The sequence below is a fragment of the Oenanthe melanoleuca genome, chromosome 1 (assembly GCF_029582105.1).
Source record: "Oenanthe melanoleuca isolate GR-GAL-2019-014 chromosome 1, OMel1.0, whole genome shotgun sequence".
NCBI classification, from domain to species: domain Eukaryota; kingdom Metazoa; phylum Chordata; class Aves; order Passeriformes; family Muscicapidae; genus Oenanthe; species Oenanthe melanoleuca.
In genome coordinates, this window is record NC_079333.1 from 48,515,764 (window position 1) to 48,534,849 (window position 19,086).

Sequence of the window (19,086 nt, forward strand, 5' to 3'; positions counted from 1 at the left end):
AAAAAGCAGCATTTTTTGTAAAAAAAAAATATAAAAGAAATGTTGTGTTCTATATTATCTCATTTGAAGTGCAGCTAGGTTGATTTCTCTTTTATACTAGCAAAATACCATAATATTGCTGAAACCTGGTAAATTTCTTTCACGTGTAAATCAATTTCCCCTACTTAATAGTATACAGTTGTATTCACTGCACTTAGTCAAAAAGAATAAATGTTAAGATTATAAAATAGTCAACTTATTAAAGTGTTACAGAGTAATACTTGTAACCTGACTGTGAATGTAAGAACTAGATGACATTGGAAAAAATTAAAAGCTCATAAGCTTAGGGAGTTTTATATTAGAAGCTAGTTTATATTTCAAGAGCTATGAATTTTGTAGTATGTGTAAGTATGTCTTATCCTTTGTGTGAAATCTTCTACTGAAGAATAATTACAGAGCCCAAATCCTCCTGCTGAAAACGTTGTGTCCTATGCTCATTAGCTGAGCAATGGCACGAGTTACTTAGTACTGCTGATAACTGGGAAAGAAAGTCAGTTGACTCAAACCTAGTTGATGTGGGGCTATTTAATGGCAGTAGGGAGTCAGCCCCAAAGTAGCAGTGAAAAACCATATAACAGCAAACTGCAAGAATAGGATTACGAGTCTGCTGCTCCAGTATTTGTCAGCTGCCTGCGGAGGAGGCCTGGGGAGGAGTTTAGTATTTCTCCAGGTAATTTTACCACGATACTCCCCCAGCATATCCTCCCAGCTTTCAGCAAATTGTAGCTCAGGGACTTCCTGAGCCAGAGGTGATATCCTTGAGTTTAATAACTTCTGGTGGGCTTTTTCCCATCTGTGAAAGGAAATGTCTTGTCTTTGAGAAGTCATTTAAACTTCAGCTGACCACAGTATCACATAGCATTGAGTACCCTATACCCCATACCCTTGGGTATGCTGTGTGAGAGATTCACACAAAGTGCACCATCATTTGTTTTGAACTTGTTGCTTGATAATTCCGTGTTCTCTCTAGGTCTTTTCTGATGAGAAATAGTGAGTCCTTGTTGTCAACTGACCATCTTGTGCCTTTTCTAATATTAAGTATCACGTCCTTCTCAATTATGTCTCTGTTCTTTGGCTGCAAGGTTCCAAAATGGCTTTTTTTCTCCTTCCTGGAGGTTCCCCTAGCAGGCTGTAGCTTATTCTGGAACAGGTCTCTGTTAATCCTTCCAGCTGGAGCTATTTTACTTTGTGTAATAGTGAGAGAGAAGAGAATGATATACATATGAACTTGTTTCTGTCTCATTCCCACCCACCCTCCTTCCTGCAACTGTTATGTGCCAGCCTGGTTGTGGCTTTATTGCCAAAAGAAGGCCAAGTGGGAATGCCTAAATCTTCCTTTCAGCATTTTCAAAAGGGGAAAAACATAAGGAATTGGAACAATGTTGTAAGAGATGAGCCTGTGTCTGAGCCAGATTGTAGTTCTATGGTTGTAGCCTTTTCATTCCCTATTCCAATTAATGCATTACTAGTTTAAAATGAGCTAGCATTGTCAGAAAAGGCTGATGGTGTTCCATTCCACAAAACTTTGATGATTCACAGGGGAAGCATGCTTTGTCCACCATAGCTTTTCTGGTATGATTGTATTTCCTCTCAAATGGAATCAGCTGTAGGGGTCTAGACACAAATATTATTTGTGTGTATGTTTGAGAGAGAAACACTTTGTTGTCAAAGCCTGTAAATAATAATTTTGATTTGTTGTCACAGGCTTTGAGAGTATTGCCAGACCATTTCAGGCATAATATATATTTATACATTATATGGTGAATGGTATTCTCATGCCTTTGGATGTTGGCATTTAGGGTGTACATGTAATTCACAGTGATGCATGGTGGTTCCTTTATTTTTTAGATAAAGAATGTGCAAATTAAAAAGGACTTTGCTTGCAAATATTACTTGAAAGTAAGGGAGAGTGTACATGATTTTTCCCTCATGCATGCAACCTTGCATTCTTGGGCAAAAAGTTAATCTAGCAAGTAAGACTTCTCAAAGCAAAAATAATTCCATTTTGTCTTCATACAAATTTTCATATATTCCTAAAGCCTGCTGGTGCTCTAGAAGTATCAGGACTGTATTACACTAATTTATTTTTTTAATGTTGGTATGCTGTCATGGAGCAAAGGTAGAGCACAGATTTTATTTTTTTCAAAATTTTTGATCTCACAGCAGAAAAGTCTTTAATATCAGAAAAAGCAATGATCTGATCTAATTTCTTTCTTCCTGATTAATTTCAAAGGCCTGTTGCAGGCAGGAGATCTTCACTAAACAGTTTTTATAAATATTTATAAACATTTGTAGTGAAAACACTAACTATTATAAATAAAAGAGCTATTAGAAGGGTGTATTACTGTGAGTCAGTACTGGACTTCACGTTACCTCAAATGTGAGATTTTTATTGCACTTCTTTTCTACTATATCAGCCATGCTGAGGCCTGTGCAGATATTTATGTTATCAGCAAAGAGGATTTTGTTGTGCAATGACCAACACTCCTGCTGTTGGTTAAAGGCTGGTTAGAAAACACCAAGAGTTTAAGTAAATAAATTTTGGCAGGTGATATGGTTACTGATAGGGTATAAATTCTAAATCATACTGCCTTCTTGCTTCTTACTTAATCACTACAGTCAGAGACACTGGAGTTGTTGTTAATGGTGTTTTTTTTATTATTAATTTGTTGAGCTGTACAGCTTGTTTTGGCTCCTGTTAGGAATCAATTCATAACTCAGTAGTAAGTGGGTAGAGGGTAAAGCTGCAGTATTTTCATAGCATTTTACATAGATGTCATGGTAGAGTGTCATTTTCCAAAGGTCTCCTTGAAGCTAAATAAAGGAAGTATTACATATTTTTCATGGGATAAGATACATTGAAGCAGAATCCTTATTTGCTTTGAATGGAAACACATTTTTGTGTGCATTTTTTTCTGCCCCAAAACCAGACGAGAAACTTTAGACAGATTAAATGTTAAACTAAAAAGAGATGTTGGTCCATAGTTCAGCTTTATTGCTCCATGGGAGGATATTGCTGTTAGAATAATAGTAGATCTGATATATTTTGTACCTTAGTTTTTATGTGCTATTTAGACCACATCACTAACTTCAGAGTATCTACAGAAAGACAAGGATGCTTCGAGTCAATGATTATAAGAGTTACTAAAGCAAATTAATTTAGATGGTTTGGAAAAAGAAAGACTAATGGAAGGTCGTGTTCTATAATTATTGATCAACAGAACAATATAGAGGAACAAACTGAACTATTTTGTCTTCTGCTGATAGGACAAGGAGCCTTTTGCTAGTTCACTTAGACAAAAGAATAGCATAGCCATTGAGCAATACAGAGTACAGTACATGGCAGCCTGTCATGTGTATTAACCAACCTGGTCACAGGTTGCTTTGGGTTCTTAAATAAAGTTTGATATACTAGGAAAAAGCTATTTTAGAACTGTACAAGGCTTATGAATTTATTTAAAAGTCCTTTAAGGCAGGAGATGAGAATAAATTCTACATTTATTTTCTGTAAAAAAGATTAATAATCTTTCAGAGTGATTTAGCAGCTCTTCACACTAGTGTCAATTCAATCAATTTCTTACTAGGCATCCTGGAAGCATGTCACTGTTTGTCTTTTATGTTTGGTGGTTTGCTTCTTAAAAAAGAGAAGGAAAAAAGTTAACAAAGTAACCTTAACTAAAGACCTATATAATGTAATAAAAAGCAATTTCTATGTATCTTTGCCAATCACTTTTCAATCTGCAGTATAGAAAAGTGCATTGATATTCTACTATCAGCATAAACACTTTTTCAGATTTTGGTACCCCTAGAATAGGTTCCAAAACATGTCTAGATTTAAATATGTTGTTGACTTTAATGGGATTTCGTATAGACATATACTTAACAGACTCATACTTCTTTTTTGTAATTGGGTCCAAAAATTGTATTTCTTCCATAAAAATTTTTATACACTACCCCAGGGATTCAGTCTCTCCAAAATAATTGTATTGAAATTTTATTTTGAATTATACATAATAAAGAGTACTCTGTTATTAAGTGTTTAACTGTTAGACTTTCTCAATTGCTTTAATAACATAGTCTGGTTTTTTATGTCAGCCTTTTTTTTATTGCTTGAATTTATATAGCTTTTGTTTCCTGAATTTCTATTATTTATATTCATGACTTGGTATCAAATAAGGCATTTGCAATCTGAATCTAGGGGTTTTGAATGGTGACCCTCTAGTTCTCCATTTCCATTTTATAGGAATAAAATGCTGAGCCCATTCTTCAAAAGTGGAATAGTGAATATTTTTTTTATTAATTTGAACAGAGAATATGATTTCTGTAGCTTCTGCCTATTTTATCAGGATTCTCTTTATCAGGTTAATCAGATGATGAGAAGATACCTCCATGTTACTTTTATTTGTAGTAATATAAGTCTGGACCAAGTCAGTCGACCACATTCTCCATTTCTCTCATGTAACAGGACACATATAGCTTATAATTCTACATTTTCTGAACCCTGCCTCTTGGATTTCACTCAGTCATGTGAGATCTCTGACATGATCCTTCCCTCGACATTTCATGCAAGTCTTGGCAGATTTTTTTCATGAAAAACCCAGGTTTTTATTTTTTGTAGTGTTGAGAACTTGGTTACTTGATACAAGAGCACTAGGATTTCTATCCAATCACCCAACTTTTCCCAAGGTGAAACTAGTTCTCTCCATTGCCTGCAGAATGGGCCTGAGTTGATTAGTGGAATGTCAATAATGTTGACATCTTAAGTTAGATAAAAGAAACTCAACTTAGCTATCATTTAGCATAATTTGACAACCTTAATCTTCCAGTAAATTACAGCTGTTAATTACTGGTATTAACTTCCCAGTAATTGAACTCTGTCTCCCAGATTGCAAGAAAGGAAAACAGATTCTGTGAGGTCACAGGCAATTTGGTCCCTGTAGAAAAAGCAGTTTTCAAAGATAAGGTGATTGTCAGCTTCTCAGCATCTTCAAATATAATGTCTGTTGAGCTACACTGGGGAGATCTGGAGCAGCTAAATGGGTTGAGAGGTTGCAAAAGAATGAAAGTGGTGAAGAACAAAGAGAGTAAACTATATTTTTGCCCAGGTTGGTCATTAGAATTTGGAGAATCTCTGAGGATGAATGACCTGTGCCATGGTTCTTAAGCCATATGTGACTTTTCAGCTCTTCGAAATTCTCTCTTTCCAAGGACATATGTCACTGGAGTTAGGGCACAAAATATTCATAATTATCCAGATTTACAGCTCAGAGAAAGTAAACCAGAAAATGTCACCACCAAGTTACCTTCAAACCCAGGTATAGGCTATATCCAGCTCAATTTTGTCCCCCTTGGTCCCACTTTTGAACTACTCTTAGAATTTTGTCTTTTCTCAGCTCATAGTTTGCATTTCACAGTTGTGTGAAGTTTTCAATTTTTGCTTTCTTGGATCAGGAAATTTGGCTACCCATGCTCTGAAGGGAGAGCAGCACATCCTTCTGTTCCCAGGTGTATGATTCCTCTCCACATCAATTGTCTAATTAAGTACTGAATCAGTAAGCTTTCCTTTCTGCTGTAAAAATACATGGGTTTGAACTCCTTTCTCATTTTCCATCTTCCATACATACTGCCATAATGAAGTCTCAAAAAAACCCCACCAAACCAACAACCTGCAATGAGCATTTTAAATATAAAATCTGCTTAATTAACAAGGTTGAGGATTGTAATTCTCATGGTGATTCTACAAAGAAAAGTGGAGGAGGGTTGTATAAATGTATTAAACTGCTGCTGCTGATTTTTCTTTAGCTGTGGTATTGATTTAAGATCATACACCCAAATACCACCAAATACACATTCTGTAATATATTTGTAAAGTATATCCTTATCAGGGGTCATACTTACTGTACAACAGCAACTGAACTGTAAATGTGCTTGAAAAATGCAGAAGATACACATGGTCATGTCACAGGATTGTGCTAGAAAGGAAAAAGCATCCATATCTCCTGATTGTCACACAGAATCGTGTAACAGGTTAAGTAGGAAGGAAACCATTAAAAAGTATATCCAGAGGAATAGATTGCCAAATACTTCCTATGTAAAAATTCTTTAGAGTATATCCTACTTGTTTTTCAGAGCCCTCAAAAATAGCAATTTATTTCAAGACTGAAAACAAAGAAGTTATCATTTGGTGTCATCTTTTTTTTTTTTTTTTTTTCCCGAATGTCACGTCTGCTTCTTCTTGTATAATATTTTGAGAGCCCAAAATAAATCATTAGGTCATGCTGATGTATTTTGGGATGTTTTATAGAAGACTGTTTCTATACTTCTGAAGAACCTCTTGACTGTCAAAAATAAAGTATAAATAGAAAAGTTTGATTTACTTGCCAAGTTGGCTTTTTAGCTCTCACAAAAATTCCCAGGAACAAAAAAGATCAAAGTTGAGATTACTTCAGTATTTATTTGATAGTATTATAAACATGGTCTCTATTAAAAATTCTATAGCATTTATAGCCATGCCCCTTGGCAAATGCTTATTTCATCAATACAAGCTATATTTGGGGATAGGAATGATTGTTTATACACCAGACAAGGCATATCTACTGATTGGGCTGTCGTGTCTTTGTTTCATTTCTTAAGAATGAGATTAAATTAAAGCAAGATATATGCTTTTTCTTAATTTATGCTGTACTTCTGGGTGATAGAGAAAAAAGTAAATCTGTATCAAAAAACCTTGCAGTTTTACATCTTCAGGCTTCTATAAATTCTGAATTCACATAGCTCCAATTACCAAGCTTGAATTGGAATTTTGCAAAAATAATTATTTTTTTAAAATAATGTATTAGTAGACTTGCATTTTAATAAACAGCTCTGCATGATGGAAATTAAAACAATTGCCTAGGTAAAACTTTATTATTTATTTATTAGATTTTGATTACTGTTGCTTGTTGTTGTTAGGCCTCAAGGAAGCTAATTATTTTATCTCAATGCCAGGCTAATAAGTTAGCTGTCTTTAAACAGTTGCAGTTTGAATAATTTATAAAGGTCTGAAACAGTAATTCATTATGGGTTTTTAAGAAATTATATATATATATATATATATGTATGTATGTATAAAATAAAGCTGTCTCTCTTAGTTTTAGAATAATGCTTTAAAAATATTTAGATAAAACCTTTTCTCGTTTTCCTGATTAAAGACTTTGAGAGGCTAGATTTCTGTTCCTGGGTTCCATAACCTTCACGCTGTGACTTACAAACAGGAGTAACTAATGAGATAACAAGTCCTAGCTGTCTATCTCAACCATACTGTTTCTGTTGAAAGTGCAGCTCTAGATTTTTTGACAAGTCATTTCTGGTTTGTTTTGAAACTGGTCTGTAATTTGTATGCTCAGTAGGTTCTTCAGTAGTTCCTTCACAAGAGATTCAGACACCTTAATCTGTGCATCTGGAACGGAGCAGACAGCTGGGACAGCATCCTCATCAGCAGTCACATGTGTTATCCCTACTTACAAGGCTGAGCCTTTAGTGTTTGACCTTTAAGTGAGCCAATGAGGCACTGAACTTTTCCAGAGCTTCAGCTAGCTCTATCTTTGGATACCCACTTGGAAATCTGGGAACAGATTGATTTCCAAGCACAATAATCCTAGCTGTACAAAATTTTAGCTACTATTTAACTCTTACAGAATTGCAGACAAGTCATAAAGGCTCAGAATTTTTTTTTTTTTTTATAAGCTAGGACTCTGCTGTCCCTAGATAAGTGTTTAATATAATACATAAAATCTTGAAATACAGAATAACTTATTTTTCTTGTAAAAAACTGCTGCTTCATTAGAACATTTGCAAAATCTCAGGATATCTGCATTGTGCTGAGATAGGCTGCATGGGGTGATACTATAAACAACCTCCAGCTTTGTTTACTGGAGTTTCTTAGTGCAGTGATATTATTGTCTTTCAGAATTCAATGGGAAAAGAGATCATTGTGCTTTAGGATTTTTTTTAATTTCTCTCAAGAAAGGGTACAAAAAACAACCAAAAGAATCTATCTGTATTCATTACACTCAGAACAAAATATCCTATAATCTACATAAGTAGTTAGTGCACATGGAGAAGGCAAAGGAAGAGGGTGTCTCTGTGAGATTTGGATAAATTGTTCTCTCAGTCTTCCCTTTTCAGTGCTACCTTTGCAGCTGAATCAAGCAAATAATACTAAAAGATCCTGGACCACAGGGAAGGGTTGTTTTAGGAGCTGAGATTTTTTGGGTTTTTTAATTAATTTCTGTGAAAAAAAAAAAAAAAAAGAGTCAGAGGATAAGAGGCAAAACATAACTTCAAGAAAGAATTCTCTTACTTGTGCAACCATTGTTCACCTTCCCTAGGCACAATTCCTACACAAATGCACTTTGATGTTCTTGGCTGAAAAGCTGAACAGAAGTAGGTAACTGTACTATCAGATAAATCCATTCTACAGAATTCTTAGTGGAAGAATATTTAATGTTTGAAGCTCAGAAGATAAACTACAATTGAAACAAAATCCCAAACTTAGTTCTGCAAATATCTTAGATATCATAAAAAGTTAATATCTTAAATATCGTAAGAACTGTATCTATTAAAGTTAACATTGTTTGAAAAACAACATCTTTATAGCAAAATAATAGTTGTCCTAAAACTTTATTTATTTATTTATTTATTCATTAAATCAGCAATTTACTCTGTTAAATTAAGAAGTTATTTTCTGAGATGTTTATCTGATTTTTTATGGATTATAGCTGTAAAATCATACAACACTTTCCAGACAATTTTGACAAAAAGTTGTATTATTGCATGAGGTCTCCTGTTTTTGGAGTCAGAGGGTACCCACTTTTATTTTTCTTTTAGCTTGACAGATGATGTGCTTAACAAGGAAAATAATTTTGCTAACAGTAGGTAATATGCTTATAAAAACTGAGGAAGAATTAAATGGAAATTTCATTTTTAAACCCATTTAAATTAGAAAACATTATTTTGATCAAATCTTCTGGAAAAAAAGTTATGATGGCATAAAGTCCTCTGAAAATACTTGTCTTTTTTCTTTTTCATTTTTGTAAATTAATAAAAGTCTTCAAATGTTTTTATTTTCATATTGTATTTCCTAAAAGCAGGAGTGTATGTTTATGTCATGATGCCTGTTTCAGATGTGATATTATAATAAGCATACTAGTCAAAACATAATTTTTTTTGCTTGAAATTCAATGATCATTAGCTAAGTTAAGTTTTATGTCAATTAAATTTTGAGATATTTCTAGATTTTGAAAAAATTATCATGCACACTTATGGAATCAATTTTACTTAATTTTGATCACCTACAGCGTGCTCCTAGTCTAAGACATTCTGTCTCTTTTTGAAGCTGTTAAGAAAGACAGAGATGACCTCCAATTCATTCCATCTTGGAGTTTGTTATACTGTGGCTCCATGGCAGTAGTTGTGAAATCTTACTTAAGTACCCATTGAAATGGGATAGCATGGCATTAAAAAATATGCATTAAAAATAAAAATGTCCTAAACCACTCTAAGTTCTTCCAATGTATCTTCCAAAAGGGAATTCTACCCAATTTTTCCTTTATCTAAAGCTGTAAAATAGCTTTTTGGGCTTTGGGTGTTTTGCTTCCTCTTTGTTTGGAGTGTCAGCAAACCACATTCTGAAACAGTATTAAGATTCCAAACCTGAAATCTGACTTAAACCAGAGTATTGTTCCAACCATTTTCTTTTCCGTATTTTTTTTCAAATAGAATCTTTTATTTTTAATTCTAACCCTAAATTTTATTTCATTTCAGTGTTTCTAGGTGATTTTTATTATCTCTAGAATCTGGTACAATTGCATTCAGTTGTTACTTGTATTTCATTACTAAAAAGACTTTTGTGATTCTGGTGAGTCAAACACTGACAATTTCTGTATCTGCTTTGTAAGTTGTTTCAGTTCTTCATTCAATGCCATAGGATTCACTAAAAGGAACCAAGTATACAACTTTAGAAAATTGTATTGTTTCATTTAACTGTACTATATGAAGTGTCCTACTATTGCTCATTAATACTTGGATAGATTTGCCAAACTTACTTCTCACTATTTTACTCACTTCTTACTATTTTAAATTTATATTTTATGTTAAATCAATTCAATAATTTAAAAAATACTACTTATCATTAGTTTTACTTTGTAGGCATTTGAGTTATTGCCACTTCTATTGTTATTTTTAAGAGGTATGTGGCTTTTTTCTATTTTTTTTGCTATTTATAGCTTTATGTAATAGTCTTATTTCCCAGCAATTGCTGCTTCTTGGTAGAACTTTACTACTATTTAATAATAGAGCAGCCATTCCAGACTGAATAACTCTTTCTGAAGAACCAAGCTTTATAAAAAGTCTAGGCAATCAGTAAACTGTTAGTCCTTGATTGTTTGTGTATTCATTATGAGTTTTTTCCTTCAGACTCTATGCAATACACGAAAATCCATAATCCAGGGATTTTACTGCCTTAGAGATTTGTGGTTTAAGTAATGCCATAGCTAAAATTAACATCTCTATTGTCACAGCCTCCCTTTCTCCCTACTGACATCTCATCTATCTGAAGCTTAATTCAAATTAAGAGATTTCTGTTTTTCAGCTTTTGATGTGTCCTCAGCTTTTTCACCAAAATTAAGACACAGAAGTTTCAGGAGTTGGAAATTTTCATTAGGAGTGTGTATTAAATACTCCTTTTTTGGGTGCCTTAGAAGAAAATAAAAGCCACATAAATCACTCCCTCCTTCCTGAAAAGGGTGTTACCCCTTAAAACAGTTCTTAGAAAATTCTCCAGCAATTTGGTGGATCTTTGATCATTAGTCATCTTCTGATAGTTTTTTCTCTCTTTCATTTGTAGCAAATTCTCTGTTGTCTCAGCTTTGTCCTTCATTATTAATGCAAGACCATTAGTAACATGATCATAGGAGAGAAACTGTAGGCAGCTCTCTGTGCTTTTCAAAGGTGACTCCTCTGCTCCTATTCTGATGATTAGTTGTGGTGTTTGCTGTTAGTTTATCTCTGCTCTATTTCATCCCTATTTCAAAGTCCAAATGGAAACCCTTCCCCTCTTTTACCATATTTTCCAATTTTCATGGCATTCGGTGTTTCTCAGATTCATTACATCTTTATTCCCTGTGTTAATATTTCCAGGGTTTAATATTATTTAGAGTTACAGTATGTATTGCAACATCACTTCTGAACCTTATTTGCTCCATTGTTGTTACAGAAGACTTCTGCTACTTGGATCTTCTGGCAAATGAGTTTATATTTTGGCTTTAAGCATTACAAATACTGCATAAGTTGGGTTTTTTTTGTTTTTTTGTTTTTTTTTTTTTTTTTAGTTTTTGTATTTCAAGTTTTCTTTTACTTACCTTTTTTTTTTTTTTTTTTTTTTTAATATTCATTTTCTGTTCTTTATATTACATTAGGGGAATGCTTTATACTTTCCCAATAAAATTTTTTTTTCTTCATTTCTCAAAACACAGTCATAATTCCACGCTGTGAATAGAAAAATTTTTGGTTTTCAAAATATGTCACATAAAAGCAACCAGGACTAATTCTTGAAATTATAGATCATCAATTCCTTGCCTTTTCTGGTATTTTCCCAGTATTACAAAGACTATGAGTTCTCTGATATCCTTCCAGTTCTGTGACCCACCTCTTTTTCAAAACAACTTTTCCCCTTTCCCCCATGTCTGCAGGCTTGTTCCTCTTCATTAATATATTCAAACTTAATCTCTTCCATCTGGTAGCCCATCCTTTGGGCTGCAGTCTGAGGATCTTTTATGGACATGTGTACTGCTACTCTCCACTGTTCATTTTTGCCACTAGTTGCTGTAGCTGTAGGTGACATGTAGCAAACTCTACCTTGTGCACGAACAGGGACTGGGTTTCACAGCCATGCAGCTGTTGTCACAGATGCTGAATGTGCACAGGATGGACAAAGACCTACAGCTGAGGACAGCTGGTATTCATAATCCAAGAAAAAACCCTTCCCATGCTCTTCATTGCACCTATGGCCATAGGAGTTAAAAAAATCTTTTGAGAAGTTGCCTTTTAAATGTTCAAGCTATGGAGATGTGAAAAGGCAGCAAGGACTTTGCTGTGCAGGCTGACTTGATATTCCTCTTAATTGTTTTGCTGGCAGAGCACACCACAGTTTCTCCTCTGGGGGGATAATTGAGCTACCTGAAACACTTTAGTCTGTCTCAATAATCTTTGTCCCTATATACATGGAAGGTGTGTGTGGTATGGCAGTAAAGAATATTATTAAAGAATATGCAGAATTCTGGGCATATCTGAGTTTTAGAGCAACCTGCATTTGAGAGACTTTGAAGCTGTTTGCTCCAACTCACCAAGGTCCATCTTGGCTACCCAGGGCATCATAACACCAGTTTGCTTTTCCATCCCATGCTGGCCAAGAACAATGTTTTTGATGTAGGAGAACCTACAGATCAAGCTGGGTACCAATGGTGATGTCAAGTGGGTACTAATGATGACAGTGGCAGTGAAACTAAATTTGTAATCCTTCAGTAAGTAGTACAATAGGGCTTGTTCCATTAAGACATGTGTTTTCTTTGTCTGTATTAACTATATGAAATACTCCAATATCTGAAATTTGGGATTAAGTTAGAACACTATACCATTCCAAGTAATTTTTTTCATTCTCAGTAGCCTTGTAGTATTATTAGTTTCATGCCAGTTTTCATTATGATGAGAAAGGTTTATACTGGATTATACTGTAGTGTGTAAGGAAATTATCTTCATGCAGAGTTCTTTGGGTCGTGTGTTTTAGGGCACATTTTAAATAGCTTGAAGGGATATAGATATGTTTCTCTTTTCTTAAAAGTCTTTAGAAGTAGCTCATAAATGATGGTGTAAACTTTTGGTCTTAAAAAAAATTCATTACATTGTGCTTAATATGCTCTTCTTCATTCAAGCAAGCCTGATTCAAAATGTCACTTAACTGGTAAAAGATATGGAGGAATGAGAAATTACATGTAATCTAGTTGGCTGTGGAAATAAGGATTATTAATAGCATACATTATAAGGAAAAGTAAAGCTTATTGAAATGTTGTAGTTGTCACAGAAATAAATTACTAAAATTACTTGATTCAGTCAAGTCACTTCTGGAAAGAATGTGTTGCAGCAGAAAGAGATGTGGGCAATTTGCAGGCATGCTCTCTTCTAGGAATGACTTGTGCCTAGCACAGCATTAGAAAATATAGTTCTGCTTCATTTAAATCCATCCTTTAGAACTACCTAACAGATAACTAAATTCCTCAAAAATTTTAAAGCCTGAGTAGTATCCACAGGATTAGAATATAGGTATTTATAATGTACTGTCATCTATGGGCTAGACAGTTTAACACTGATTCAGTCCATAACACTGGACTTCTAAAGCAGGTTAAATTCTTAATTTTAGGCTGGAACTGGTGCCACAGTCTTCTACTTATTAGTATCTAACCTAGAGATGTAATTATACAACATTTAAGGGAAGCCACACAATTTTTTTGTTATTCAAGTCATGAAACTCAATCATTAAGAATTTTCTGTAAGTATAGATCCATCATCTTTTGAAGTGTCTGCTTTCTTTCTAACAACAGAGTGGGAAAAGTATCTTGTCTTTTTGTTAATGATGTTGCTCAAAGTGTCAAAAATAAATCCTTGATCAACTAGTTCAGATTCAGAAACTTTTTCTTTAGGGCTGAGATACCAACTTCCAGTACCTGGAAGCAACTAGTAACAGTGTGGGGTAGACTCTGTAGAAAACTGTAAGAGAAACTTCTGCTCTGTTTTTGTAAGTCATATAATTTGTGATTAGAAATTATGTTTCTGTTCTTTTTTCTCAAAAATTTTCCACCATTGTTATGTATTTCAAGCTTCAATCCCTGGTGAACTTGTAATGTTTTTTTGAATCTGCAAAAACTTAATCTGCTGACAATTTCATCACTTTCTTACTTAACACATCATGAAAATAGTGGCTCTAAAATCTGGTTGACTTTAAATTGAGAATTTACAGTAATCTTCAGACTGATTAATCAAAGTAATGAATTATCAGATTAAACACAGAACAAATTAAAAATGTAGCTTTTAAATCTTTGATTATTTCTTAATTTTGTTAGGTTTTTTTAATCTTACAAAGATCATTGTTATCAACATGAGTGGTTTTTTATTGTTGCAAATACATATAATGTCAGACATATCCTTTTATTAAAATGGCTTCATTAACATTTTTACTTCTGTGCTATCATTACTGACTCTGAAATGGAATCAAAAAGGGAAGCTTTCTTGCCTTTCAAAGAATAACTGAAGTTTCCTCCCCACTGCTTGTAAATAAGTAAAATGCCTGTTCTGCAAGGCAGCAATAAAAGTAGGATCTTCACAAAGACTCAAGAAGCATATAGTGAAAATGCTATTCAGAATGCAAAAAACACCAGCAATGACTAAAAATTACGGTGTGCTGCTTCTGAAAATTTGTTAGTGACTAGAAGGCTGGATGCTAGATCCACTCCCTGTGGTGCCCTGCCCTCCAGGACTGATCCAGGTCTCATGACAGCAGTTAGTAAAGTTGGACAATAACTAATGAAAACATCAAAAAAAGTGCTTAAGTGGACTGTAAGGAATGAAAACATCTGTCCTACATTAGCATATTCCTACTTTTCCTCTGAAAATGGCTATCAGCACATAGCTTCTCAAAATGAAGGCAATATTCAAAACAGTGGCTGAAGTAATAACTAGAAAAATCCAGAAAAGACGTAGCCCATACTCATGAGTTGCTAACTTTTTTTCTCTTTTTTTTTTTCTCTTTCTTTTTTTTTTCCTTTGTCTTTCCATCACAGATGTCCAGGGCATTACAGATAGATTGAAAATGGCTGGTTTAAAGCAACGGTTTCCTAGTTAGGGTCTGCAAGGTCATGGCCTGCAGAATAATTTAAAGTGTATAGTGTGTTCAATTATCAGTTTGATGATAACGATGCATCCACAAACATTTTGCATTCTCCCTAGTGATCCAAAAAGCTTTCAAAATGTTGGCTTAGAATGTAGCTTTGCCCAAATAAATTACAAAAAACATACAAGAGGTTTTTGTTGATGAGGTCAAGAAGTTGTCTGAAAGTGGAGCTGGTCAGTCCTTTAGAGATCAGTTGAATACCAGATGATTATATATGTGTACTTTTTGGCTTTAATGTGGATTAACAATGGCTTATATAATTCTATAGGAGTTTAATATTCTTTTGAGTGTAAAAAGGCAATGTAACACTAAGATGGCCGTGGTTGTTAATGGCTTGTATTAGCTGGGAGCTATAAAATCATCCTAGTACTCTGTTAGTGCTGGAATAATAATTTACCAAGACAATTACCGCATGGTGGAACTTTTTTGCTGCTCTAATTCAGTGTTATTAATAATGAATAAAATTGCAATTTTCTCAGGTTGCTAGGGGCAGTGGGGAATTATTTCAATGAATATTTCAGCACATTAGTTTAATCATAGTTCCACAAAATTCAAGTGGGCAATATTTTATACTTTTAAGTTCGGTCTGCTAGGGGACCATAGTCATTAAATTGCAAACTATTTGCACTGAGGTCCATTCTATGATTTACAAGCCTTGTTAAAAACACTGTAAAAGAAAGCAAGCTGTGCCATTAATACTTGTAATTTGATGCTGCATTTGTTAATGGGTTCAGTGTGATTAATGTTTTTAGCAGCAGGCAGAACATTTTGAGACAGGCAATCCTGGGTTTATAATACATAAATGCATGTAAAGAAACGCTAGAATATTGTAAGTTTTAGTAATACATGTTTTTACAAGATTGTTTTCCAGAAATGGGAAAGCAGCAGTGAAATTATGCTATAATGTATGTAAATACAGTTCAAGCTGTGGTAGGTGCTGATGTGTGTGTTCTTTATTTTCCAGCCAACTGCATGACTTCTGGCGCTTGGATTACTGGGAAGATGATTTGCGCCGACGGAGGAGATTTGTTCGCAATGCTTTTGGGTCTACTCATGCTGATGCTCTCCTAAAAGCTGCTGTGGAATATGGTCAGTATTAACTCAGCTTAAAAATATGGCTCATGAGGCTTTCTTGATGTCCATGAATGCCTGAGAATCATGTCCCTTCTTTCTCAAGGACAGTGCTGAGAATTCCTAGGACAACATATTCTTAGAAAAGGAATTCTTTCAATTCTTACACTTTAATGAACCAGAAGACTCAAGCTTGTGAGCTGTTAAATTCCCTGATCCCCAAGGGTTTCACATTATACTTCTCTAGCATTCCCAGATGCTAATTTTGAGACACTGGTAAAAACAACCAAACTTGTCTCTCTGGAGTCACTGAATTAAATAGGTCATCAAACTAATGTGTCTTAATAGTTCCATTGGAGACATTTTGTGAATGAGGAATTTAAAAAATACCAGAAATTTTATTCTGGCATGAAAATTTAATCCACAAGTATTTTTTCTGCAAATTATGAAATGCATTAGTACTCGTTAACAATAATAATTTTTAAGGATAATTTATGATTTCAGTAGTAAACTGGATATATAGAAGCTTTAGTTTTAGAAACTGAAGAATTAGATAATGTTTGATTTTCATGGAGAGGTAGCTAGAATATAAAAGAGAAATGAGGACATGCTTACAAATTCCTCTATAACATGTAAAAGTTTAATGTGTTTGTGACTTCTGTACAGCAGACTGAACCTGAATACTCCAAAAATCTAAAGCGAATTTATTTCTTGGGTTTAAGCTGGGATACTTCTCTAGCATATCAAAGACAGGAGTTTTAAAAAGAATATTGTGATGGTTTTCTGTTTTGTTTTTTTTTGTTTTTGTTTTTGGTTTTTTTGTTTTTTGTTTTTTGTTTTAGTGCTGAAAAGAAAATACTACAGTTCTTTAGCATTTAGGAGTAAAAAAACTGAAGTAATCATTCACAAAGCAAGTTGAACCTTTCATCTGATGTTTAGCCGAAGGCTAAGGTTGCCAGAAGTTCTCAATATGATAGATATAAAGCTAACTCTTTATGACCTACACTTTTCATCAACTTTGTGGTTCTTGAGGCAGATAGCTGGGATCCAAACAAGATTAGGCATATGAATTAATATCTGTGTGTGCAGTTATACTAGCAAGTGTAACTTAATCCTTACTTAAAGGTGAAGGCTATCACCTGCAGGATTTTAAGTCATAAACTTTCCTTAAGCTGGGTTAAAGAAGACATTTCCCCCATTTGTATGTGGTATTTCATATTTGACAAAGGGTTAATTTCTCTGTGTTCTTCCAAAACATGAGGACAGAGATTTTATGAGAGTCGAGTACAAAACGGTGCTAATTGCTATGTTGCTTTTGAAAGGCAAATAATCACTAAAACCATGGACTTTGTGTGTATATAACACCTGTTAGTACATTCACCATACAGGAAAATTAAAAACTCAGGTTTGTGCACAGATGGTGCACATCAAACTCAGTGGTTGCATAAAAATTAACAATAGACCAAAGTTTTCAGAATTTAAAAAATTATTCTAGCTTTTCATATATATATTTAAATTAACATGGAATTTAAACCAGCATGCTTTCAAATATTCATGGATTCTATCTAGATGTATTTACTTTCCAGAGGCTTAAGCCTTTGGATTTTAGTACTGAAACTTTAAGCTGACCTTTCTCTGTAAGAAAACATCCTTAACACTGATGTTATTTTTATGCCTCTTGGTGTTACTAATGAGTTGAATAATTTATGAGGTTGTCATGTGAAAAGGATTTGGTGCAGTTTGATGTACTTCTAGCCTCTGGTGTTGGAATGTGATTAATAAAGAGCTAGAGGCAGATTTTTTCCATAGGGTTTACTTTCATTGTACTATTTTTTTCTTTTAATTGGCTTTGTTTTGATAATTTTGTTTGGAACAGTTTGATAGTAAAATGCCCCTAGCTTCCAGAACAAAGCATGACATCACACTACAGAAAGAATTTTAAGCATTTAAAAAAGAATCAGACTGCACAGTTTTCCAATACCAGATTTTATTTCCTGACCTCAGATGCTTTGTTTTTGAGAAATAAAATATTAATCAAAGCAAAATTTGTTAGGCTTTTGTTTCAATTTTTCATTTTGACTGATACCACTAGTACAAGTAAAGTTGTCTGGAGCATCAGTAAAATAGTGGGAACATCTTACAAGTTTTTGTTATCTACATTGACTGTCCATTATAATTTAGGACTTTGTGCATAAATATTGCAATGGAGGAATGTTTAGTCAAAGCCTAAGTCAGCAAGCTCCTCAGTGTCTGCGATCAAAGGCATCAACTTAAATAGGTCTGATCAGGCATTGCAGAAGAGGGCAGCCAGTTTCAGCTGAGCAAAAATCACAGAGCAAAGATGACAAAATTAATCAGTCACTTCTTTGGCAGTAAATAATAAGATGTGCTGAGGATTGCAGATGAGTGAATTACCAGATTCCTTGGAGATGTGCCTGCTTAACACCTGATTTATCTGAGCTTGTGCAGCTATCAAGATATGACCTTGACAGATAAAAAAGTGCTTTACAGCTACTCTAGTATTAAATCATGTTTAATGTTGGATGTATGGATGTAATTATATTATATTTGCAGTCATTAATGAAGGAGTCTTGGAAAGGAAAACTATTTCTGTGATCTATATGTTTGTTTTAGAGAAGCAAAATAAATGTTAAATTCTACTTTGAAGACCTAAAAGGAGAAGTGTTAATTTTAGATTATAGTGACTTCTTCCTGTAGGAAACATTCAGTGTTGTACTACTGGGAAATAATATTTTCTCAAAAGATTTCTGTCACAATGAATTTTCTATTTAATTATTAGTCTGTTAGTCAGCTCTTGTATGCATGTTTGGATTTCCATTTTTCATAAAATATATGTATGTGAGTGTGCATATATATACATATTAATATATGTTCAAAGTACCTGACAAGCAAAAAGATTGCAATGAGAAATTATTATATATTTCTATGCCTATATAGAACTGTGTGAAAAATTGTAGCAGATTCCTATGGCTATA

General features: G+C 33.9%; 1 protein-coding gene across 3 annotated transcripts in view; it reads left to right on the top strand.

The window, feature by feature from the left end:
• The window catches only part of NBEA (neurobeachin), a 444,651-nt gene that overhangs the window by 252,155 nt on the left and 173,410 nt on the right, over positions 1-19,086 (top strand). For all 3 annotated transcript variants that reach the window (XM_056503564.1, XM_056503573.1, XM_056503580.1), the window contains one exon: positions 15,984-16,108. In XM_056503564.1, the coding sequence (XP_056359539.1) occupies positions 15,984-16,108 (125 nt within the window). The remainder of the gene's footprint in view (positions 1-15,983; positions 16,109-19,086) is intronic.